We start from the raw sequence: 25,827 nt of genomic DNA, 5'->3' as shown, positions 1-25,827 counted from the left end.
GAACATTGCCGCTACTCCAGCGCTCAAAGTATCTTTGATTTAAAACGCTCGTCACACTTTTGGATTAAGATAACGTTTAGAAATCAAAACACATTTCAGCTCCCCATGCTATATCAAAGAGTAATTCTTCAAAAGTCCTGCAGCCTGATTTCAAAGTAATCTGCATAAAATAAAAATTGTTAAAAGCAAACGCGAATGGGGTGGGGAGTTGTTTGATATTAAATTAGAGGAAAGATGTGAAGTTGCTGGTTTTTGTTTGAAACCACTAACATATGGATCTGTTGTTTTTTTTTCTCTCTCAGCTGCCTGGTTTCACTAGTTGCTGGGCTCTCTCTCTCTTTCTGTGTGCGTGTGTACAGTTGATGCGATCCAACCCCAGTCACATTGAACTCAGTTCCAGTGTGTGTGTGTGTATGTGCAGATAGATCACTGCGCGTTCTCCCGAGGGAGAGACAGAGAGAAAAGCTCCCCATCGCCATTCAGCCTGGCGTGAGGAAGAAGGGGACGGTCTTTGCTCAGAGTGTAGCAGCAGAGCAGTATGTTTTATCAATGAGCCTGTCCCCGGGGGTGGTGGGTGCAGAGGCGGTTCCGCAGTGAGGGAGGGGAAATGAGTGGAGGGATACCACCACTCGGCAAGCTTGGCGTGTGTTGGTCATTGCTTCCGCCCAGATGATTGCACGCCTCCCCCCTTCCCTTCCCTCCCCTCTCCTCCCCTCCTCCTCTCCTTCCTTCCTCCCTCCCTCCCCCCTCCTGTCGAGTGAAGGGAAAAAAAATGGAGTGAAAGCGGGGATGGAGAGCCGGAGCCGGAGTGGAGCTACGGCCAGGGGGCCGAGGAAGGGGCACTGAAGCCGGGGGCTGGCTGGGTGGGAGGGTAAGAGAGAGGATCTGGGGCAGCAGCCCCAGAGGGGGGGGGGTGGCGGGGGGGTGGGGAGGTAGTTGCTAAGCGCCCACCCGCCCCGCCTAGGCTTTAATCTCTGTCTGCGTGTGTGTGTGTGTGTGTGTTTGTGGCTGTAGCTCCCGCGTTCCCTTCCCCTTCCTCTCCCCCCACCTTTTCCTCTTCCTTTTCCATGTGGGTCCCGACAGCAGCAGCCGAGCGCCCGGGAGTCACCCTCACAACATGATCACGATGATGTTGTTGCTGCTGCTGCTACCGCCGCCGCCGCTGCCGCCGCTGAGGATTAACGTGGCCATGAACGGAAGCCGCTGAAAGATGAGCGAGGAGGTGAACCCGACCGAGTAAGAAACAAAATTACCCGCCGGGACTCAGTGATTTACCCTGCCCATCCCCAGCACCCACCCATCCATCCACCCCCCCACCCCCCGCCAGCTCCTGATCCTCTCCATCCACCCGCCTGAACCCTTCTCATCGCTACTACAGAGCCTCTACCACCCCCACCCCCCCAGTTTGACACGCCCCCATCCGCTTGCCCCCCTCAAATCACTCCCCCATCCTCTCTCCCCCAGATCATTCCCCTAACCTCACACCCTGCCCAGATCACTCCCCCATCCTCTCCCCCCCCCAAATCACTCCCCCATCCTCTCCCCCCCAAATCACTCCCCCATCCTCTCCCCCCCCAAATCACTCCCCCATCCTCTCCCCCCCAAAATCACTCCCCCATCCTCTCCCCCCCCAAATCACTCCCCCATCCTCTCCCCCCCCAAATCACTCCCCCATCCTCTCTTCCCTTCCAGATTACTCCCCATCCTTTCCTCATCACTCCCCCAATCACTCCCCAATCCTCTCCCCCAAATCACTCCCCATCCTCTCCCCCAAATCACTCCCCATCCTCTCCCCCAAATCACTCCCCATCCTCTCTTCCCTTCCAGATTACTCCCCATCCTTTCCTCATCACTCCTCCATTCCACTCCCCCAATCACTCCCCAAACCTCTCCCCCAAATCACTCCTCCATCCTCTCTCCCCTTCCAGATCATTCCCCATCCTCTCCCCACCAAATCACTCTCCCATCCTCTCTTCTCCCTAAATCACTCCCCCATCTTCTCCCCAAATCACTCCCCCATCCTCTTGCCCCATAAATCACTCCCCATCCTCCTCCCAAATCACTCTTCCATTCCTCTCCCCCAATCACTCCCCATCCTCTCCTCACCAAATCACTCCCCCATTCTCTTCCCCACAGATCATTCCCCATCCTCTCTCCCCCAAATCACTCCCCCATCCTCTCCCCCCCAGATCATTCTCCCATCCTCTCTCTGCCACCAAATCACTCCCCCATCCTCTCCCCCCAGATCATTCCCCCATCCTCTCTCTGCCTCCAAATCACTCCCCATCCTCTCCCCTGCTTCCAAATCGCTCTGCCATCCTCTCCCTCCTCTCCTAAATCACTCCCCCATCCTCAAATCACTCCCCCATCCTATCCCCCCCAAATCACTGCCCATCCTCTCTCCTCCCCCAAATCACTCCCCCATCTTATCCCTCCAAATCACTCCCCCATCCTATCCCCCCCAACTCACTCCCCCATCCTATCCCCCCAACTCACTCCCCACCCCAAATCACTCCACCATCCTGTCTCCCAACCAAATTACTCCCCCATCCCCTTTCCCCTATCCTCTCACACACCCCAAAATCACTCCCATGCTCCCTCAAATCACTGACCCCCATCCTCTCCCCCTCAATCATGCCCCCCAAGTCACTTGCCACCCAATCACATCCCCATCCTCGACCCCAAAATTACCTCCTTTCACCCCAAAATCACTCTCCCAACCTTTTCTCCTCACTGAAATTATTCCTCAATCCTCTCCCTCCTCCCTCAGATATTTCCCCTTCCCTTCATCCCTGCACAGCTCAGCAGGGTTATCCTGCCCCTGCCAACTCCCATCCCTGCCACCCTTGTGCCCACTTCTGGCCACCACACTCTCTTCTGCTGACACCATCATTCTACTCACACCACCTGCTTTGCCACATTGCCACCTCATTCACATACTCCCTGACCCGCGTGACCCACACTCCCATCACCCCCTTCACTATTCATCCCATCACTCACCCCCCACACTCCTCCATCTCCCAACTCCCTCCCATCCACCTCCTCCCCTCTCCCTCCCTCCCCTTCCCCATCTCTGCTGCTTCCCTTGTCTCCCCTCCCACGTCAACATTGCCCGTCTCTCTCTGTCACCCCCTCTCCGTGTCTTCCACTCCCCATCCCAGTCTACCCCATCCACCATCTACCCCTTCCCTCTCTCCTGTCTCCCCCTCCCCTCCATCCCATCTCTGCTCCTGTCTCCCCCTCCCTTTCCCCTTCATCGCCCATCACGCCCTCCTGTCTCCCTCCCCTCTTCTGTCTCCACTTCCTCTCCTGCCCAATCACCCCCTCACCTCCATGTCCCTCTCCCCTCCCCACCCCTCCTCCACCACCTCCCCCCCCACCCCTCCTCCACCACCTCCCCCTCTCCTCCAATCACTCCCCCAGTCTTTTCTCCTTTTTGTCACCCCTCCGTTTTGCTCCCATTCTTCCCATGCCTCCCCCAGTCTTCTTTCCCTCCTGTCACTCCCCTATCTCCCACCACATCTCTTCCTGTATTCCCACTCCCCATTTCCCCATCTCCCCACCACTGTCTTCCTCACTTGCCCACCCTATCTCTCCCCTGCCACCCTTTCCCCATTTTCCCCATCTCCCCTTCCATTGTCTCCTTTCACCCACCTTGCTGTGATTTCTTTTTTCCCCCTTTCCCAAAAAATAATCCCAAATTTTCTCACTACACAGTTGCTGCAGTTAGTAAAGAAATAATTATTTGCAGATTTCAAAATGTCTTTCATGGTGGATGATAGCAAGTGACTGTACTTAGGATATATCATTATCCATATATAATATATAAATGGCATGTATATGTTCAACTAAATAGAAAGATGGTGTATATGTACGTACCTCCAATATATGATTCTATGTATTTTTATAATATCTGTTTAAATATCATCAAAGTTTAGTGATTTTAACTGAAGACACACAAACAGTGAAACAGAAACGTTTTGGTGTGTTTTGTTTTCGATTGTTCAGCTTTCAGGGTTCTGTTGTGGTTTTATTTTGCCAGTTTGACACGACTGGAAGATTCTAGATTGGAGCTGAGGCTGTGTCACGCTTTTGGTAGCAGTAAAATGGTTTGTTGCTGTTCCTTGGGGTAGGGGTTAGGGTGAGGAGGTTGGTGAATTTGACACCACTGCACCCTGGTGTGAGTAAGAAGTGGGGGGGGGGGTGTGTTGAGTCGATGTGGGCTGTGCTCCCTGGAATCTGTTTGGGTTGTACTTCGTGGGGTGGGAGAGAGGAGACAGTGAGGTGTTGGTGCTGTTCAGGCTCAGGGGTGGGGAAGCAAAGAGATGGTATAGGTGCTGTTCTCAGGGGATGGGGGGAATGAGGGTTAGAGACAGATGGTCGCTGCTCTGGGAGGGGGGGAGCAGTTTGGAAATGGGGTGAGAAACTGTGGGTGCAGCTCTCCCAAGGGCAGGGGAAAATGGGAAATAGCTCCCATAATGGTGGGGGAGGGGGAGAGATGGGTGCTGCTCCCCAGGGTGGGGTGCACACTCTTTGTGTGTCGTTGGTGGGGGTAGGGGAGAAAGGAGGTGGGATAGTGTGGATACTGCTCCCCAGGGTGGGGTGCAGACTGTGTTTGTGTGGGTGGTGGGGGAAGGGAAGGGGAGGGGAGAAAGGAGGCGGGATAGTGCGGGTGCTGCTCCCCAGGGTGGGGTGCAGACTGTGTTTGTGTGGGTGGTGGGGGAAGGGAAGGGGAGAAAGGAGGCGGGATAGTGCGGGTGCTGCTCCCCAGGGTGGGGTGCAGACTGTGTTTGTGTGTGGGGTTGGGGTGGGAGGGGTGCAGTTACCATGTGCCAGGGTACCTCGGGGCTGGCGTGGTGTTGTGGAAGTTAAGAAAAACATTGTGGGTGCTGCTCCCCACGGTTGGGAGGTGAGGAGACGGGCGGGGTGTTGGCATCACAAGCGGAACCCCTCAGAGAAGGAGAACCGGCTTTGTCGGAGTGCCGCTTCTCCCGGAGCTCGGCCTCTCAATCCCGGCCTCGCAACTGCAGGCCAGCGCGGTCAGGATTTGTTGGAACTAGCGGAGGACGATTGGTGACGGGTTTGTTTAATGAATACGTTCAGTTCCGTTTGATCATTGAGGTGACCGATCCTGCTGATGTTGTCTTTTAAACTGTTCGTATTTACACGCCGTATTTTCATTCATTTTTTTTAAAAAAAAAATCACCCAGAATAAACAAACATCTTTCAATCTCCAAAAGCGGGGGGAATGGGGCCCCTTTCAGAGGCTGTGCCTACATTACCCGCAGCCCTTGATCTTCAAAGCCGTGCTGCTGCAAACGTTGCTTTGCAGTTGCTGAGAAAATGTTCGCTTGGGAGGTGCGGCCGTCACATGATCGCCTCATTCATAAAATACCTGTTGTCCATTCACAGTGTTTGCAGACACTCGCCTAGTGCAGAGCGATTGGGAGAAATCAGCATTGGGACACTTTGTTGCCTGGTTTTCCTTTCCCTCTTTGACAATCTAACTTTAGAATGTGTGAATAGCTCTTCGACTGTAGTACCCCGTTTTTCGGCGAATTCTCAGATTTACTAAATTATACGTTGTTATTCATTTCTAAAATGTGAAAGTGAAATGAAGCGTCACCATCATGCCTTCTTCAACGCGCATCCTTCATTTGTTGCAGTTTTATTTTAAAGAAAGCAGTTTGTTTGCGAATATAGTGCTTTTATTTCGTGTTCTCACTCGGCAAATAGTTATAGAGTCATCGCGTATTACCCACCTTTTCCTTTTCCCCGCCCGCTCCCCATCTGGTTTGATCACTTCCTTTTCAGGAGGTGCTAAACGCTTTCTGAGACATGGTTCCCAAAGTAGCAACTGGCAAGCAAAATGTTTTTCAGTGCTATATTTCATTTTATCTAGTGTAACATAGGACGTATCATCGCCAAGCACATTGAACTTTCAACAAAAAAACATCTTCGACAGTAGTTAGAAATCTAAAAGTTTTTAATTTTCAGAACCCCGAAATCTTTAGATCAATTTTATCTCCTTTACTAACCTGACTTAATATGTAGATTAAGAATTCAATATGGACCCCCATGTCATCAGTGACTCAGCAACAAGAAGAAGTGCAAATAATGTATTATCCGCCAAGCTATTGTTCTTGTGCTTTGTAATTGTAGTTTCTGTATTGGCATTGTCAGGAAGATTTCCATGAGATATTAGTATGATGCTTATGTTTTGACACCACACATATATAGGCCTTGTTCTTACAAACTTCTGAAAATCATAATCGAAGCTTGTAAACTGGATGCTGGTCATTGTAAAGCGAGCTCCTTGTGCATTCACTATCATTTTAGCATGATGAAATAATTTGTGTTGCATCTAGTATTCAAGTAAAGCAGGAGTCTTGTGGTTTTTGGTGCAATCCACTTCTGGTCTTGACACCTAACTGGGGTCTGATTTTGACAAGCCCAGATTGTATTCGCTAACCCTGTGTATTCTTCATTATTATGATATAGGAACCACACCATTCATGACCATGAATTATTATTCATATTAAAATATTACTCATGTAACATTGTCCTCATGATTACATAACATTGTCATGTAAATGACTCATGTAATTATCAAAAAGTTTAAAACATCGTTACTTCTAGGATCCTGAATCTAAGTAAAATAAACTAAGTTAAAAATCAGGTAGGAGAAAGTGGGGACTGCAGATGCTGGAGATCAGAGCTGAAAATGTGTTGCTGGAAAAGCGCAGCAGGTCAGGCAGCATCCAAGGAGCAGGAGAATTAACGTTTCGGGCATGAGCCCTTCTTCAGGAATGAGGAAAGTGTGCCAAGCAGGCTAAGATAAAAGGTAGGGAGGAGGGACTTGGGGAGGGGCGTTGGAAATGCGATAGGTGGAAGGAGGTTTAGGCGATGGTGATAGGCCGGAGTGGGGGTGGGCGCAGAGAGGCCAGGAAGAAGATTGCAGGTTAGGAAGGTGGTGCTGGGTTCGAGTTAAAAATCACACAACACCAGGTTATAGTCCAACAGGTTTATTTGGAAGCACTATCTTTGGGAGCACTGCTCCTTCATCGGGTGGTTGTGGAGTATAAGATAGTAAGACAGAATTTATAGCAAATCTTACATTGTGATGTAACTGAAATTATATATTGAAAAAAGACCCAGATTGTTTGTTAAATCTCTCATCTTTTAGAATGAGCATGTGGTTTCAGTTCTTTGATATGTATTCATAAAGAACTGAAACCAACATATTCATTCTAAAAGATGAGAGACTTAACAAACAATCCATGTCTTTTTCAGTATATACTTTCAGTTACATCACATTGTAAACTTTTACTATAAATTCTGTGCCTTACGATTGTGTCCTCCACAACCACCTGATGAAGGAGCAGCGCTCCGAAAGCTAGTGCTTTCAAATAAACCTGGTAGACTATAACCTGGTGTTGTGTGATTTTTAACTTTATACACCCCAGTCCAACACCGGCATCTCCAAATCATAAGGTGTGAGCAGGCTATGATAAATTGGGGAGCGTCACTTTAAGGAATGCCAGTGAATGGGCAATGGCGAACATTTAAAGAGTGCCTGGAGGTATAGAGAAGTGCACCTGTCATTCTCTCCTCACCTCCTTCCTGTCTGGCACAAAAATAAAGCAAGAAAGGTGTCCTGACCATGACTAATAAGAGAAATTAAGGATTATTAGATCCTTAGATCCATGAAAGGGCTTTCAAAACTAGCCAGAAAAACACAGTACACCTGAAGATTGGGTGCAATTTAGATTTCAGTAAAGGAGGATAAGGGATTGATGGGGGGGGAAATAGAGTGCAAAAGTAAGTTTGCGGGGAACATAGCTCTTATAAATTTATGAAGAGATAAAGAAGTGTGAAGACAAGTGTCCCTTATAGTCAGAAACAGAGGAATTATAAAATGGGTAACACATAAATAATGGCAGACCAATTATAATGGCAAAGGGTGGTACATGTATGGAATTAACTGCCAGAGGAAGTGGTGGAGGCTGATACAATTATAACATTTAAAAGGCATCTGAATGTGTATGTGAATAGGAACACTTTAGAGGGATATGGGCCAAGTGCTAGCAAATGGGGATAGACTATGTTAGGATATCTGGTCGGCATGGACCAGTTGGACTGAAGGATCTGTTTCTGTGCTGTACATCTCTATGACTCTACTGGAACCTTTTGAGGATGTAATTCACAGAGTTGACAAGGGGAAAAAAGTAGATACGGTTTGCTTGGCTTTCAGAAGGCTTTTTTAAAAACAACCCTTGTGAGAATTAGCATGGAAAATTAAAGTGCATTGTATTGGGTGTAATGAACTCAGTTGAGCGGATGGCCAGTTTGCGATGCAGAGGGACACAGCAGCAAGGGTTCAAATTCTGAACCAGCTGAGGTTAGCATAAAGAACTCTCTTTCTCAACCTCTCCCTCACCTGAGGTTAGGTGATTCTCCAGTTAAACCATCATCAGTCACCTCTCTGTAATGAGAGGGCAGCCCTATGGTCTGATAAAACTACGGCAACTTTACCTTTATTAAAATGTATAGACAACTGGTAGGCAGACAGGAAACAAAAAGTAGGAATGAAAGAGTCTTTTTCCAAATGGCAGGCATCAATTAGTGGAATATCACAAGGATCAGTGCTTGGACTTCAGCCATTCGCAATAGATATTAATGATTTAGATAGGGAACTAAACGTTATGTCTCCAAGGTTACAGATGACACAAATCTAGGTGGGAGGATTAATTGTGAGGAGGATGTAGAAATGCTTCAATGTGATTTGGACAAATTGAGTGAATGTATAAATGCATGGCAGATAAAGCATAATGTGGATAAATGTTGAGGTATCCACTTAAATAGCAAAAACAGGAAGGCAGATTATCTGAATAGTAATAGGTTAGAAAGGGGAGGTACAACAAAACCTGATGTCCTTGTACACCAGTCACTGAAAGTAAGCATTCGGGGGCAGCAGTCGGTGAGGAAGGCAAATAGTATGTTGGCTTTCAGAGAGAGAGAGAGACAGGATTTGAGTGCATAAGCAAGGACATCTTGCTGCAATTGTACAGGGCCTTTGAGAGACCACACCTGGGGTACTGAATGCAGTTTTGGTGTCCTTAACAGAGGAAGGATGTTCTGGCTATCAAGGGAGTACAACAAAAGTTTACCAGACTGATTCATGTGATGTTGAGAGTGTGGTGCTGGAAACTCTCGACTCTAATAATCTCCAGCATCTGCAGTCCTCACTTTCGCCTGATTCATGTGATGGTAGGGCTAGCATATGAAGAGAGAATTGATCATATAGGACTATATTCACTGGAATTTGGAAGAATGGGATGAGGGTGTGGCGATTTTGGAGAAACCTATAAAATTTGAACAGGACTAGACAGCATAAACTGAGAGTTTATCAGCAGAAAATTACACAAAACCTAATGGTGAGATTATGCTTAGTAGCCATTAGTTTATTTACCAATCCCTTCAATAAAACTATTCATTTTGATAATACTGACGTTGTATGGTTTAGATATTTGCATGCATAAAATTTTGAAAACAGGTTATTTCAAATTGATTTTGAAAGTTTACAACTTCAAACTTTCATATTGCAATTTAAAACTTCATGTTTAAAGAAAATGAATTATTATCTTGGATTTGGAGATTCATTTAAAATAGGATGGTATTTACATGAACCAAGGATAAATACTGTTAAAAACATTGGGTAGTTACACACCTACTGTCCTCTCAGACACCATCTGTTCTGAACTTGAAACAAATGGTTTACTGCAGTTCAAAACCGCTTCCCCTGATACCAAATGAATGTGCTGAAATGTTGCAGAGGATATCCGCCTTGAGATATCATCTGTGCACTCTTAGTTCTGACTTTTCTATGAATGTACCCAAATATGCTAAAGGCTCTGTCAGTTCTCAGCAAGTTAACGAACTGTAGACAGAAATCTTTTCAATAATTTCCTTGTAGTAGGTTCATTCATTTTTATCCTTATATTTTATCTTAAATATTTGCCTCAAAATATGAGATGGAGTACAGCTTTTAAAATTCAAAAATGCTTGCAGCATTCAGATCATGCATATATCCACATAAGATGCTAACAAAGAAAGTGTCTCATTAGATACATCTATTTAGTGCCATTCACTTAAACAGGAATGATTCTAGCATGACTCATGCCCACAAATAACTCCATCTTGCTGTTTACAAAGATATTACCAGCTTTGGTTTTGTAAATTAGTTCCTAGGAACCATCCCATTGGCCTGACTGCTGAGCCTTCTGCCGGCATTGAGCCCAGTTCCTATTTTAAAATTTAATTCACCACTGTCAGTGCTGCCACTTTTCATGTATAGCCCTTTTAGTTTATGTTTAGATGTTCTATAATAATATATAGTTTGTAGAGAAATTGTAGGTAACATGCTTCCTTAGGAACTTTGATTAATTTGCACTCTTAATGTAAAAGCCAAACTTAAGTTACAGAGGATATCTGATTAAACAGTGGTAATTTTCCTTTAAATATATACATACAGTACTTTTCTATAATGGGCTTACATATAAAAAAAATTTTACAGGAAGCCAATATAGTAAGATTTCCTATTACCCATTTGTTTTTAGAAACTGCTGTTTCATTCGTGCAGGAGACGTCTCAGTAGATTTTTTGGATGAACCAAATTAATTTTTAAGATGTTTTTGAGAAGAGACAAAATGAAGTCTGTGACTCATTCACTGTAGTCTTAGCTGTACTTGATTTGAATACTTGTATCTGGAATTCTTTGTGCTAGTAGATCTGTTATCCCACAGCTTAACTTCTGCATAATTTTATGACAGTTGTGATCACTCTAAGATTTTCTTGCCTGCTTTAATTTACAAATAAAAGTTAACTCAGCATGTAACTTCTGAATGTTCTCAAACTGCATTTTGCAAAGAGCAAAGAAATAGGGTTAGTGTGTTATCATGACTGCATTTTTGGTAAATGAACATTACTATAAATATAGTGTTGGCTGATTCACAAATATAGTGACATAGGCATATATAGTGACTACTGTACCCATATTATACTGGCTGTGCTGTCTTGGGAGGTGCATTTGATATATTGCATTTATTAAATTGCACTGTAGGTAATTGCTGTATGCAAACTGGATTGAACTCATTCATTAAAAGTGTATTAATTAAGCTTGCAAAAATGACAAGAGGACCTAAGAATTATTAATCTTATTTTAATCATAACTAACCCAGTGATACCAACTATAAAATGTATAAAGTGTAGCTGTGCAATTTCTATATTAAAACAGTGACAATATTGCAAAAGTGCTTCATTATTTATAAAAGTTATGAAAGGCACTATACAGTTGTACATTTGTTCAGCATAGTTTTAAGTTTTGAAATTAGCATTTGTTGCCCATACTTAATCACCCTTGAGAAGATAGTGTTGAGCTGACTTCTCAATCCTCTGTAGTCCATGTGAGAGAGAGTTAGTTCAAAGAAATATAACAAAAAAAAAGGCATATATGTAGTGCAGTATATGTTCTACATAATGTAGTCAATGCTATGCAGGTAAGCAAGGCTTCCATAGAGTCATAGAGGTGTACAGCATGGAAACAGACCCTTCAGTCCAACCTGCCCTTGCCGACCAGATATCCCAACCCAATCTAGTCCCACCTGCCAGCACCCGGCCCATATCCCATCTATCCCACAGGATACACTCCAACACCTTGCCCACCACCGACGTCAGGCTCACTGGTCTATAGTTCCCTGGCTTGTCCTTACCACCCTTCTTAAACAGTGGCACCACGTTAGCCAACCTCCAGTCTTCCAGCACCTCACCTGTGACTATCGATGATACAAATATCTCAGCAAGAGGCCCAGCAATCATTTCTCTAGCTTCCCACAGAGTTCTAGGGTACACCTGATCAGGTCCTGGGGATTTATCCACTTTTACCCATTTCAAGACATTCAGCACTTCCTCCTCTGTAATATGGACATTTTGCAAGATGTTACCATCTATTTCCCTACAGTCTATATCTTCCATATCCTTTTCCACGGTAAATACTGATGCAAAATACTCATTTAGTATCTCCCCCATTTTCTGCGGCTCCACACAAAGGCCGCCTTGCTGATCTTTGAGGGGCCCTATTCTCTCCTTAGTTAACCTTTTATCCTTAATGTATTTGTAAAAACTCTTTGGATTCTCCTTAATTCTATTTGCCAAAGCTATCTCATGTCCAGTTTAGACATGGAAAAGTCTCATTAACAGCAGTGACCAAATAGTTCTGATTTGATGATGTTGGGTGAAGGATATCTGTTGGTTCATGAGGACGGCTCCAGTGCACTATTTTCAATAGTATTATGAAATCTCGATGCATCCACTTGAGCAGGCAGTTGGGACCTTGACTTCATTTGAAAAGCACATTGTCAAATTCATGACCACATAGATCAGTGCTTACCAAACTTCTCCCTGTTGTGACCCTGAGTGAGACATGCAAGACTCTTGGACATGTAAAAGTGTAGCCCTGCCTGCTAGAAAAGAAGCAAAGCTTTCATAATTCAGTCAGAGCTCTACTATAGCCATTGGTTCCTGATGTTACTTCAGGTCCTCACCCCAACTTAAGGAAGCACTGGTCTAGATCATGTGTGGTGGTAATATCACCGGTATAGTAATCCAGAACCCTAGGGAAATGGTGAAATTTAAATTCAGTAAAAATCCGGAAAAAAATAAAGTTAGTGGACACCATGTAACCACTTTTGATTGCCATAAAAAAAATGGTTCGCTCATTGTTTAGGGATGGAAATCTGCCAATCCTTTCCTGTTCTGGCTCCAGACCCACATCAATGGGTTGACTCATCTGCCCAATGAGGGATGGGCAATAAATGCTGGCCTAGTCCAAAATGCCCACATTTCATCATCAAATAAGAAAATAACCCGTGAAGTGGACTTAAATCCATATTCTTCTGACTTAGTCTGTCTAAGTGCTAGCACTTGAACAAGTTGATATTTGGCAAGTTAAGCTGAATCAATTCTTTATTATTTGATATGAATTATGGCAAAACTATTCTTACAGACTAGATTTGGTGACAATTTTGGAAAATAAATGCATTCTTGTTTAAGAAACTGTTAACCAGCCGTCCTATGTTTAGCCATGAAACAATTATAATGTCCTCTTTCATTTATAAGAGAATGTTGGATATATCCTGGGGATACCATTGACCAGAACCTCAAATGGACCAGCCAAATAAGTGCTGTGGCTGCAAGAGCAGGATAGAGGCTAGGAATTTTACAATAAGTAACTTACCTACTGCCTCCCCAAACTCTGTTTGCTACCACATAATAAAATCAAAAGTGTGATTGAATATTTTCCACTTGCCTGGTTGTATGCAGTTCCAGCATCATTCAAGAAACATAGCACTATACAAAATAGCCCCTTGAATGGTACCACACACACAAACATTCACTCCCTCCACCACTGATGCTTAGCAGCAACCATAGCTACCATTTACAAGAGGCACTGCAGAAATTCACCATGGCTCCAAACCCAAAACCATTACCATCTCGAAGGACAAGGGCAGCAGGTACATGGGAACACCATCTGCAAGTTCCACTCCAAGCCACTCACCATCCCAACTTGGAAATATATCACCATTCCTTCAGTATCGCTGAGGCAAAACCCTGTAATTCATTTCCTAGTTGCATTGTGGGTCTACTTACAACATATGGACTGTAGTGATTCACATTGGCAGTTCGCTGCTACCTTCTCAAGGGCAGTTAGTGATGGACAATAAAAGCTGGTGCAGTGTTAAAGTGTGTTTCATCCTCAATTAAGGGTGTGTCTACTGGTGTTCTTTGGAGAGCCCCACATAGCTATAAGTTGCAGACTGTTCCCTTACAGATGGCAGCACCTCCAAGACACTCACCATCCTCATTTGGATCTATATCACTGTTCCCACCCTGTCGCTGGGTCAAAATCCTGAAAACTCCCTTCCTGACCATTGCAGGTGTGCCTACACCAAATGAATTGAAACTATTCAGAAAGCTGCTGGCCATCACCACAACAAGATGAGTTGGAGATGGGCAATAAATGCTGGCCTAGCCAGTGAAATCCAATTTCCCAAAATGAATTTTTAAAAAAGCAACTTGTCTCCTTCTCCTTTGTAATCACCCAGGATTGAGGATAACTTGTTTCCCCTACAGTTTGATTGGTTCTGAGATGGTTTATACTATCCCTAGACTACAACATGTGATGCAAATTGTGTTTGAAGAGTTAGGTAGATACTTTGTTTCGAGGTTTCTGAATTATATCGTGATGCCTTGACTTTGCCTCTGCATTTTTCTGGTGAAGTCTCTGTGTTTGGTATCTAGCTAATTGAACCTTCTCCACTTTGGTCAGTCACAAACCAGGGTCTCCTATTAATTGGTGGGGATGTTTGATCTCTTCAGGGGAACTTTAAAGCAGTGTTACTGTTGTCTTCCTGGGAGTCTTCTGTCATGACTGAGTTCTGCCAAGAGCAGTCGCTCCAGGAGTTGCATTTCTGACATATGAACAACCTGTTCTACCCAAAGTAGCTTGTTTTCAATGATTAGCACCTCAACACTCAGTATGTTAACTTGGGAGAGGGTTGCCTTTCCAGTGGAAATCCAGTGATATAGATAATGATAAAAATCTGTGCAGCAACTTGACTCTTGCAGCCCTTTCTTCATTAGACCCATCTAAATAGAGCAGCAGTCTGAAAAACACAACAAATGTTCAAATGATTTTAGACAATCAACTACATTCCCTCTAACTTTTCCTGAGCTGTGAGGAGCTCTGAGGTCTGTGCACAGCAGCAGCTTCAGGAGCCAGAAATCAAAGCATCAGCAGGATAATTGGCAGAACCTTGAAGTCACTGCTCAGCATCACCTGTAAAACTTAGAGGAAGCATTGGCTGTCAGTGTGTACCAGTTTCTGTTTTTGCCTGCTACTGTTGCTGCAGTGGCAGCAACTATTTTTGTAACACATGATTGCTTTGCAGTTAGTCCTGTTGGGGTTTTAGAATAAGGGTGTGTCAATTTACATAGAACACACTGCCAACCAAATGACTGGAGTTGGCAAAGTTGGAGATGGGTTTTCAAAGCAAATGTCATCAAAATTCTTTGGGCACTTTTTATAGCTCCATAAGTACTCATGGGTTGCTCTAATTGAAATATTATAAGGCTGCTCATCTCTAATTGCATAACTCCATAAAATTCAAGAAACAACCTCATTGTACCTTTCAGTGAATCAAGTCAGAGGACTGCCTTTGGTTTAATCCACTACTTATTACTCTATCATGACAGTTTGTAGCACCACATCTAATTGTCATTGACATTCTGATGGATGTCTGGCCTCAAAAAGAGTGTAGGTTTTCTTTTAACATTGCTGTTTTTTACGTCTTATAGGAAAAAAGATATGGTAATCACTAATTTGCTACGTTGCATGATATCAATAAACCAATGCTATCTAGACGTTTTCACGTTGTATGCTACATTTCGAGGTTTGAAAATTGTAAGAACAAGGGTGTGATTTTGGGGAGCTGAGAGGTCGGGGGTGATCATAGATTTTTTTTTCACAAATTTTGCTTTACCTGGGAAGCCTGTTTAGGCCTTGGATGGTGAGCAGGGAGAAGGTGAACAGGCAATTTGCCCCGTTTACCTTTCTTTTAGCTTGTTATCATGTCCTCCCCTTCCACTTACTGTCCTTTCAAGTCTGCCAGGAAACACACCATTGTTCTGCCATTCTCACATTCCGAACACTTAATCTGAATTATAACATCCTCTCTCCGTCAGCACCCTACACCCACTACCCCACACCCCCTCCCCCCATACAGGATAAATGACATCCCCTCCACATTCACTTCAGCTCCAATGAAGAGTCATCTAGACTCGAAACGTTAGCTTGCTCTCTCTCCATGGATGCTGTCTGACCCACTGTGATTGCCAGCATTAGTTGCTTTCAATTGAATTTACTTGCTGTTCTATACCAGAAGATGCATCATCTTTTGTCATACTAAGGAGTAATTTTCAAATGATGAATGCAAGGTATAATTTAAATAAAATACGCTGAATCTACTTAAAGAGGCATTCATGTTTCATCTTATCGTGCTTCCAGAGTGAGCTGTTCTGAATTGAAATCCATCATAAACCTGAATCCAATAAATCTGGTAATTTTTGGATCAGTAGCAGAAAACAATCATGAAATTAACCAAGTTGTAAACTTTTAACTGGATTACTAAAGGGAATTGGTCTGTTTGTGTGTGATTCCATCACTCATTGTGTGATTAATTCATTCCACCTTTAGGGCAACTGGTGATGAGCAATAACAGCTGCCTTGCTAGTGCTGCCTACAATAATCTCAAAAACCTTATTCTTAAAAGCATACTTCCCACCTTGCAATGAATCTAAAGATTGTTCAGAACCTAAATCAATGGCAAATCGAGATGAGCTGTCTGATCTCAATCCCTGATGATTTCTGGCCAGAGGTTGGATGCTAAAGGAAAAGGTTTGCAGGCTGAGCAGAAAGTAACTTCTACTAATTCACCAATAACTTCTCCATTGCTTGTTCCATCTGAGATAGTAAAGAATAAATCTACTACCTTCAAAATGGATCTGTTATGATATTGCTGTCCTTACAAATAGAATCACGTGAGTTTAGATCTAGTGTAGATGGTGTCTGCACAGATATGTGATGGGATTGATTTGCTCAACTCCCAACAATGAAGAGTAAACTGCAATTGATTAAGTTTGTGAAGTAACCAGTCCAGTGTCATTTGATGTATTAGCTTCCTATATGCAAAGAAACTGAACATAAAAATATCAGCTACAATTTAAATTCAGTGTGATCCTAACATGTCCCTTCTGTTCTTTCCCTACCCACTACCATACTCTTGTGGGCATCTCATTGATTCTGTACAATATTAACTATCCACAATAACTGACCAAAATACTTGTGGTAAAATAAATGTGCAAAGTATCTGGAATCCCATAGTTACTAAATCAAAAATGTTTTGAGTTTCTGATAACAACCAGGGGTAGATTGTAGACTTAATGAAGGTGTCAGTGTGAATTGAGAAAGCTGATGATGAAGGTATTTTTAAAATTTACTAAAGTGGGATGTGGGTATCGCTGATTGGGCCAGCCTTTGTTGCCCAGCCCTAATTGCCCTTAAGAAGGTGGTTCTAAGCTACTTTCTTGAATCATTCCAGTCCATTGGTGTAGGTGCACCAACAATGCTGTTAGAGAGAGAGTTCTCAAATTTTGACAGTGACAATGAATGAACGATAATTTATCTCCAAGTCAAGATGGTGAGTGGATGGGATAGAAATTTACAAATGCTAGTGTTCCTATGTTTCTGCTGCCCTTGTCCTTTTGGATGGTCGCAGTCACAGGTTTGGGGGATGTTATCAAAGGAGGCTTGTTGAGTTGGTTCACTGCAGCTTGTAGATTAGATTACTTACAGTGTGGAAACAGGCCCTTCGGCCCCAACAAGTCCACACTGACCCGCCGAAGCACAACCCACCCAGACCCATTCCCCTACACCTAACACTGTGGACAATTTAGCATGGCCAATTCACCTAACCTGCACATTTTTGGACTGTGGGAGGAAACCGGAGCACCAGGAGGAAACCCACGCAGACACAGTGAGAATGTGCAAACTCCACAGTCAGTCGCCTGAGGCGGGAATTGATCCCGGGTCTCTGGCGCTGTGAGGCAACAGTGCTAATCACTGGGCCACCGTGCCACCCCCGATGGTACACACTGCTGCTACTGTACATGGGCTGTGGAAGGAGTGAATGTTTAATATATTAGATGTGGTGCCAATCAAGTGGCTGCTTTGTTCTGAAAGGTGTAAAGATTCTTATTGGAGTTGGAGGTATACCCAACCAGGCAAGTGGGGGAAATTCTGACTTGTGCCTTGTACATTGTAGAAAGGCGTTAGGGAAGCCGAAAGTGAGTTATCCACTAAAATTCTTAGCCTCTGACTTGCTGTTCGTGCCATAGTACTTTATGTGGCTAGTCCAGCGCAGTTTCTCGTCAGTTGTAATGCCCAGGATGTTGATACTGAGGGATTCAATGATTTGATTTGCTTTGATTTATTTATTGTGATGTGTATTTTGTTACAAAATACTGTGAAAAGTGTTGTATAGTGTCACCAGTCTCTGGCGCCATCTTAAAACAAACAAAGATAAACCAAAATATAGAATAAAGAAGCAGAAGACTGAAGAAATAAAGAAAGACATGTTCAACTTTACAGTCCTTCTTGTTAAGTGCTCCACAAGAGGCAATGGGCCTGGTGGCCAGGCATGAGTCCCTTTGCTGTGTTGCCACCACTAGAATGGAAGTCGCCGCTGTTCGGCGCCATCTTGCCTCCACTGATGTCGTTGCCACTATAGGTCCTCACTGGTACTCGCCAGTGTAGATGCCGGCACTGCCGGGTACCACACCAGCCCAAACTCAACTCTGCAGCCGCCATGAGTCCACTTCAGGCCCACCTTGCCGATGCTGCTGATTCCGCAGGGTCTCATACTGGGCCCAAACTTATCTCTGCCGACGCCTCCATGAATCTGCGCTGGAAGCAGAAGCCGCCGGCAACCCAAACTTGTCTCTGCTACAGCAGCCATGAGTTGGTGCTAGAACTGCCTCGTCAATGCACCTAAACTTCCTGACACTGCTGCCGTGAATCCACTCTGGGCCCACTTGTCTCCACAGTGCCATCACCATGAATTCCGGGTCTTCTCAACCCGAGGTACGTAAAATAAAAGAGAAAAAAAGATAAAAGAGAGGAAAAACAAGACAAGAAATGAAAAGAAAAGTGGATGGAGCAGACGATCCCCAGGCTCTGAAGCCCTAATCCACTGCTATCTTACAGGAAGATGGTATAACCATTAAATGTCGAGGTGACAGAGTTGGATTCTCTCTTTGTGGAGATGGTCATTGCCTGGCAATTGTGTGGTTTGAGTGTTACTTGTCATCCCAAATATGTATTGATATTATCCAGTTTTGACTTCATATGACTGATTCACTATCGGAGGAGTCATGAATAACATCCCCACTTCTCATCTTACTTTGGAGGATAGGTCACTGATGAAGGAACTGAAGACAGTCTGAATCTTTGAATTTATTGGTAGAGAAATAGAGTACGAACAGCTCGATAAAACACAAATTGAGCCTGGTATGGTCTTCAATTCTGGGCACCACACTTTAGCAAGGTCAAAGTAGCAGAGAGAATGCAGAAAAGATTTACATCAATCTTATTAGAGGTGATTGACTTCTGTTATGGGGAGGTACTGGAAATGCTGGAGTAATTCTGGTTAAAGGTGATTTGATTGAGGTGTTCAAAATCATGATGAAGTAAATAAGGAGCATCTTCTCGGTAACACTGACGTCAGTAGCCAGAGGAGGCATATTTAAGGTGATTGACAAAAGGACCAGCGATAACATTATGAAACATCATAACACATACCAAGTTATTTTGACCTGAACCTGAATTGCCTAAAAGGACGGTAGAAACTAAGTTAAAAGTAACATTCAAAAGAAAATGCTGTTAGCACGTCTGTAATGAATGACATTGTGCCCAGTTCTGATCACCACATTTTAGGAAAGACTTCAGAATAGGTGCAAAACAGATTTCTGAGAATGTTTTCAGCAATGAGAGAGATGTGTTAGTTAATTAGAGGGATTGAAGAAGCTGAGGCTGTTCTCTTTTAAGAAGAGATGCTTGAGAGGAGAGTTGACCAAGGCTTTTGAAATCCTGAGGGTCGAAACAGGTTAAATTGAGAGAAACATTGCACATTGCATTAATTTGTATTGGCAGCAGTCCAAATTGACACTCTACAATGAGTCTGATTCTTGTGCTGCTCATGGTCAGAACTTTAATGACAAATAACGAATAAAATTAGATTTATAGAGGAACTCTTGGAATAATTATGCCCATAACCAATGCAAGGCCTATTGGCAGTGACTATGGCTCCAAAAAGACACATTTTTTGTGCATGGAACCATCTTAACATGCCTTGGTGATCAAAACCAACTAAAAAGGCAAGCGAGTTCACAATCCAAACACCCATGAGTAAATGAAAATCAAGTGAAAAGGCCAACAATTACGTTATAATATACTTTGTATATAAATTGCATGCAACGTTAAATTAGACAACCATGTTCTTAAAGGTTGGAATATCAAATAATGGAGACCAAGTCTCAAATGTCTGCTATTGTCTAATAGATATGCTGTATGCACTTGCACCGTTTTGAAGAATGTACAAACCTTTTGTCTATTAAAATGTATATTGAGGATGCAATGGCAAACCTCAAGTGCTCATTTGCAGTTTTCTCATTGGAATGCTGCTACAAGTTTCAGTTTACTGAACTGCTTTGTTTTGATTAAAAGCATAGCATTATCTACTAATGGATTCTAAGCAATAGGTATGGGAAAAAATAACCTTTCAGTTTTATTGATTGGGCAAAAAAAATTACAGTTAACTTGAAACCTAGTGCAATTGTGGTTTTACTGATTACTGGCAAATAGTACTTTAATGTTCCCCAAATACATTGCTGTCTTTAGGTTCTAAGATGAATGCTTTATAATTCGGTTCTTGGGTTCAGCGATTCTGGTTAGTTTCTAAATTGTACAATTCCATAATGGTTACATGTGAAATATCTAACCTATTTGGAGATGAGAATAACTATCAATGTCAACTTTTTCATCTTCAAAAGTAGGTGAAAGGCTTTTGTGAATATCTTTTTAGTTCTTTCTTTGTCCCAAGACACCACCAGATGATTGGTTTATCATATCATAATCTCTCAATTTGATTTGGCATTGAGCCCTACGGTCTAGGTTGTGGGACTCTTTTGCATTGGGATGCTTGGTTAGATGAGAGGCTGTAGATGAATTAGAATGGTTAGGTAGGATCTTTTTCAGCTGCAGTGAGCAGGTCTTCAGTAGTCAGTGGTAATCACAAAGTGACACTTCAGTATTCATAAAGGCTGATAGCAGGGACAGCCACAATTACTGGGAATTCCTAGGAGATGATTGTTAGAATTTGGTTGGTATGATGGCCTATTTTGTGGTTGACAAAATAAACTATGGAAATCTAGACATTTTCAGTTAGTTCAGGATGAAAGAGGATATCCTCAGAGGATATGGCCAGCATACATTTGGAAGCTAACCCCTTGTCATCAGATGATATTGCAAAGGACAGCGTAAAAAGAGGGTTTAAGGATAGGACAGTCTCACTCAGGAGGCAAGTAATGTCCAAACCAAAGCTAGTTGTAATCGAATTAATAAGCCAGCAGTGAGTGGAGAGGTGAGACAAAGTTGACCTTGAGATGAAGCAATGTGGAATGTTTTTACATCTCTAGACTACACCTGTTGTGGAAACTGCGGAGTTTGAACAATTTGGACTGTAAATACCTGACATGTGACCTGTCAAAAATGTAAGCATCAAAGCAAATATCGAAATGTGTTGCTTGATTGGGTTACAGTCATGTTATAATACAACAGTAAAGTACGCAAACACTGAATGTGGAATGTATTTTATGTAAATTCTGAGATATTGTTAATAAATGATATTCAGCAAATGTTTGCTTAATTTGCACCTTTTTTATTTAAAGTATTTTCTACAATCCACCTACTAGTTGTAAAATAAAGACTGTTAATGTTTGCTATTGAAATGGTTCATTACCGCAGTTTTATAGAAAACAAAATACTGAAAATCAAAATATCTGACATGTTAAATATGATGCAAAATAGTTTTACAGTAATGAACAAAATTGTGTCCATGAACGGTATAGCCAATGTTTTATTCAGCTGTTCAGACTTTAGTACAAATGCAGTTAGGACTTTACAGTTTAGTGAAAGTAATAGTTTCATCAATAAGCCTGGGTATCACAGCATCAAAATGACTGCAATTATTTTACTTCAGTATCTGATTTGCTAGAAATGCTGAAATCAGACTCAATTAGAGATATTACCTTTTCATGGCCATGGTTCCTAGTGGCAAGGTTATAAAAGTCCCGTGTTTGGCCCAGGTTTCAAGGATGATTGCCTCTTGCCCTTTTGGTATGACTGCCATAGCCTCAAGTGTCCTGCTCTTTAATGTGAATTTGGAGTGGAGCATTGAATGAATTGATTTGCTTGTGACGTCACTCAATTTTCAGGCTTCTATCACAAGCACAGCAACTGTTTATTTTATTAGATCATTTATATGAACAGGAAGTAATAAGTTCATTAAAATGAATAATCTAGTGTTAATAGTTAGTGCAGTAATTCCATCAATTACTTTCTGTATTCTCTTTAGATTAACTGAGATACTAATTTAAAGTATTGGTTTAAATCAGCAAGTAGCAAATGTCAATGCCATCAGTTTGTACATACATACATACATAACCTGAAAATTGCATACTATAGAGTAAAATCAAATTGCTTAGATGTTTAAAATTTCCAGTTTAAATATGCATAATGAAATAAATTTACTTATAGCTTCATAATTCAGAAATATTCAAGAAACACCTCTTCAGTTAAGTGAATAACCAACTCTTCAGCATTACCTGACATTGCACAATGTCAAATATTCAGTACAGAAATGCATGCCTAATATAATAGACAGATGGGAGGAGGGTGTTCTGTGACATTGTTTTGGATAAGGGGTGGGCATGGTCAGAAGTCACATGACCCCAAGTTTCAATCCAACAGGTTTATTTGAAATCACAAGCTTTCGGAGCACTATTCCTTCATCAGGTGAAGTCAGTCTGGGGTCATGTGACTTCTGACCTTGTTCACTCCAGTCCAACATCAGCATCTCCACATCATGGCTACCATTAATTTTAATAAGTAGCAATTAGATAAATTGTGAAAAAGAAACAAAACTAAAGTTGCATTATTCTTTTTAACATGGCAAACCTCTCACTGGGAGTTAACCTCACTAATGTTTCCTATCCCGAGAAGATAGCAATATCGTGAATTTATTTCTGTCCAGTGAAATTTCAAGACCTGTTTGCATTGCCTAAACAGTTGCATACTTTAAAAAGTTGCCAATTTTGGAGAGTCGTTTCCACTTACTCATCCTGTCTAAAGTTTTTGATTTTTCAGGTTTTTTTTTCAGCACTTTTTTTGGGTGGCCTCATTTATGTGAGAAATGTTCATTTGTGCAAGACTTCCATGAAGTATTTTATACTCAGCTATAAACAGTGGAGAAGCAAGGGGTTCTAACTTGATGAGTTGGGGAGCTGCAGGTAAAAGAAACAATGTCCTCATTAATGTATCTTCTCAGATAACTCACTTTCCCAACTTGTACAAACTATTTCTGGTTTCCAATTTCTCCTTGCCTTCCTTCTATTCCAAATGCTGAGAGATATTCTGTAAAAGTTAGGCATTGAGACAGCAGAGAGCAAAGTGATCATGCTTTATAGTTAAATCTGACAATTCCTACTTGCCCTTGAGAAAGTGTTGGTGAGCTGCTTTGAATCACCGCATGTGGTGTGTGTACTTCTACAGTGTGGTTTGAGTTACAGAATTTAAGGACAAAGGAGCAGTGACGTATATCCAAGTCAGGAAGGTGTATAACTTGGAGGTAAACTTGCAGTTGGTGATGTTCCCTTGTGCTTGCTGCCCATATCTTTGTGTGGCAGAGATGAAGGATTTGAAGAAACTTTGAAAAGTTACTGCACTGCATTTTATAGATTATGCTGTCACTGGGCATGCTCGTGATGGAAGGAATTAGTGGTTCGAGTGGTGAATAAAGTATCAATCAAATGGGTTGACTTGACCTGCATAATATTAAGCTTTTGTATTAAGGCCTTTTGCTGAATAAACTTGCTTTTAAACTATTGACTGTCTTGCTAAACTTGATGAAAAAAGCATGCATATCCCATTACCACAGTAAATATTTATTGTTTCAAGTATGGTATGTATCCACTAACATATGACTGCAGAGTTCCTTTGAAAAACTGGCTGTTTTGTTATGCATATTTTAAGATTGCAAACATGTTGCTCACATATTAATTTCCCATTCTGCTATGTTGCTTTGATAACATGTTGGATGGAGCAGAGAAGTGCAGGATCAAGAGTGAAGTAACTCCACAGAGGCTGGGATCCCATCACCAAGTCACCCTTTATTTACACGTGGAGAGTCTTTGACACTGATCTATCTCTGTCAGACCCAGCTCTCCAAGTGAACAGGATGTCTGACACTCCATTCTTAATTGTCAGCCAGGGCTCCCGATTGGGGCTGTTAACCTGGTCCAATCGGGGAACTCATATTCTATGATGTCTACCTGGCTGGCCTCATTATAATCACTACAATGGACAGCTGTCTCAAATGCACATCCTGGTTACTGGTGTAAAGGTGTATTCTTAGAGGTTTAGAAGTGAGTCATATTTCCCTCAAGGTTGATTTATACATAGGCTAGATGAAAATGTTGCTAAGAGTAGGAAAATCTAATTTGCTGTCGTCTTTTTACAGTGATAGTTATTTTGCACGTGTGCGAGCAGTGGTGATGACCCGTGATGACTCGAGTGGAGGATGGGTGCCACTGGGAGGTGGTGGCCTCAGCTGTGTCACTGTTTTTAAAGATCACCTGGATGAAAGTGGCTGTGATGATTTTCTAATCCATGGAGAAAGGCTCCGAGACAAAACGGTAGGAGGTTTTAAAAAAAGGCACTGTAATCAATATTTTAATCTATAGCAATATATTGAAACTACAATATCTAACTTTAGATAAGTTACTAATAAAATTGAATTGCAGAAATTACATTTGCATACCTACTTCAGATTTTTACATTTTACTTTGAAAGACGGTGTGCTTCTTCCTCATGGGTGGATGTTTTGCATGATTTGGAAATATCTTATTTCCTGAATACATCTTACATTTGCAATAGGGAAATTGTTGGAAGCTATGATTAAAGACGTTAACATAGGATACTTGGATAAGTTTAAGATAATCAGGCAGAGCCAATGTGGTTTTGCCAAAACGAAATCATATTTAACTAATTTATTGGAGTTCTTTGAAGAAATAACTTGTTCTGTGAATATAGAGGAACCGATGAATGTATTGTATTTAGATTTGCAAAAGGCATTTGAAAAGATGCCATATCAAATATATTGCAGAAAATAAGAGGTTGTCATGTTAGGTTAATGTGTTGGCATGGATTGGTTTGTTAGCTAACAGGAAGCAGAGAGTAGAAGTATTTTTTTTTCAGGCTGGCAGGATGTCACAAGTGGTGCACCACAGGGGTTAACATTGAGGTCAAAACTCCTTACAATTTATATAAAATGATATGGGTGAAGGGACTGAAGATATGGTAGCCAAATTTGCTGATGACAGAAAATAGGAAAGGGAATTGGCAAGAGGGCATAAGCAAGCTACAAAGGGATGTGGTTAAGTTCAGTGAGTGGGCAAAGGTATGGTAAATAGAGTATAATGTAGGGAAGTGTGAAATTGTCCATTTTGGCAGAAAGAATGGAAAAAAGAACATCTAAATGATGAGAGATCACAGAGCTCTGATATGCAGAGAGACCTGGGAGTACAGAAAATAATCAGGAAAGTTAATAGAATGTTATTGTTTTCTCCAAGGGGAATTGAATGTAAGAGTAGGAAGGTTATGCTTCAGTTATACAGAGCATTGGTGAGACCACATTTAGACCACTATGTACAGCACCACTGGTCGCATTATTTACAGAAAGATCTTAATGCATTGAAAATAGCTCAACAAAGGTGTACTTAACTAATACCCAAAATGAGTGGATTGCCTTGTGAGGAAATGCAGGACAGGCTGGGCCTATATCCTCTGGAGTTTATAAAAATCAGTGACCACTTAAT

At 42.3% G+C, this 25,827-nt stretch overlaps 1 protein-coding gene across 1 annotated transcript in view; it reads left to right on the top strand.

Annotated features, from left to right (window-relative positions):
- Nucleotides 1–920: 920 nt before the first annotated feature.
- The window catches only part of spred1 (sprouty related EVH1 domain containing 1), an 85,620-nt gene continuing 60,713 nt past the window's right edge, over nucleotides 921–25,827 (top strand). Inside the window, exons 1-2 of the mRNA XM_043697998.2 lie at nucleotides 921–1,236; nucleotides 24,471–24,645. Coding sequence (XP_043553933.1) covers nucleotides 1,211–1,236; nucleotides 24,471–24,645 — 201 coding nt within the window. The 5' untranslated portion in view covers nucleotides 921–1,210. The remainder of the gene's footprint in view (nucleotides 1,237–24,470; nucleotides 24,646–25,827) is intronic.

The sequence above is a fragment of the Chiloscyllium plagiosum genome, unplaced genomic scaffold (genome assembly GCF_037043375.1).
Source record: "Chiloscyllium plagiosum isolate Xiang-an unplaced genomic scaffold, Cpla_swu_hap1 HiC_scaffold_8, whole genome shotgun sequence".
NCBI classification, from domain to species: domain Eukaryota; kingdom Metazoa; phylum Chordata; class Chondrichthyes; order Orectolobiformes; family Hemiscylliidae; genus Chiloscyllium; species Chiloscyllium plagiosum.
The sequence above is the reverse complement of the archived record's forward strand: the minus strand, read 5'-3'. Positions and strand labels throughout refer to the sequence as shown.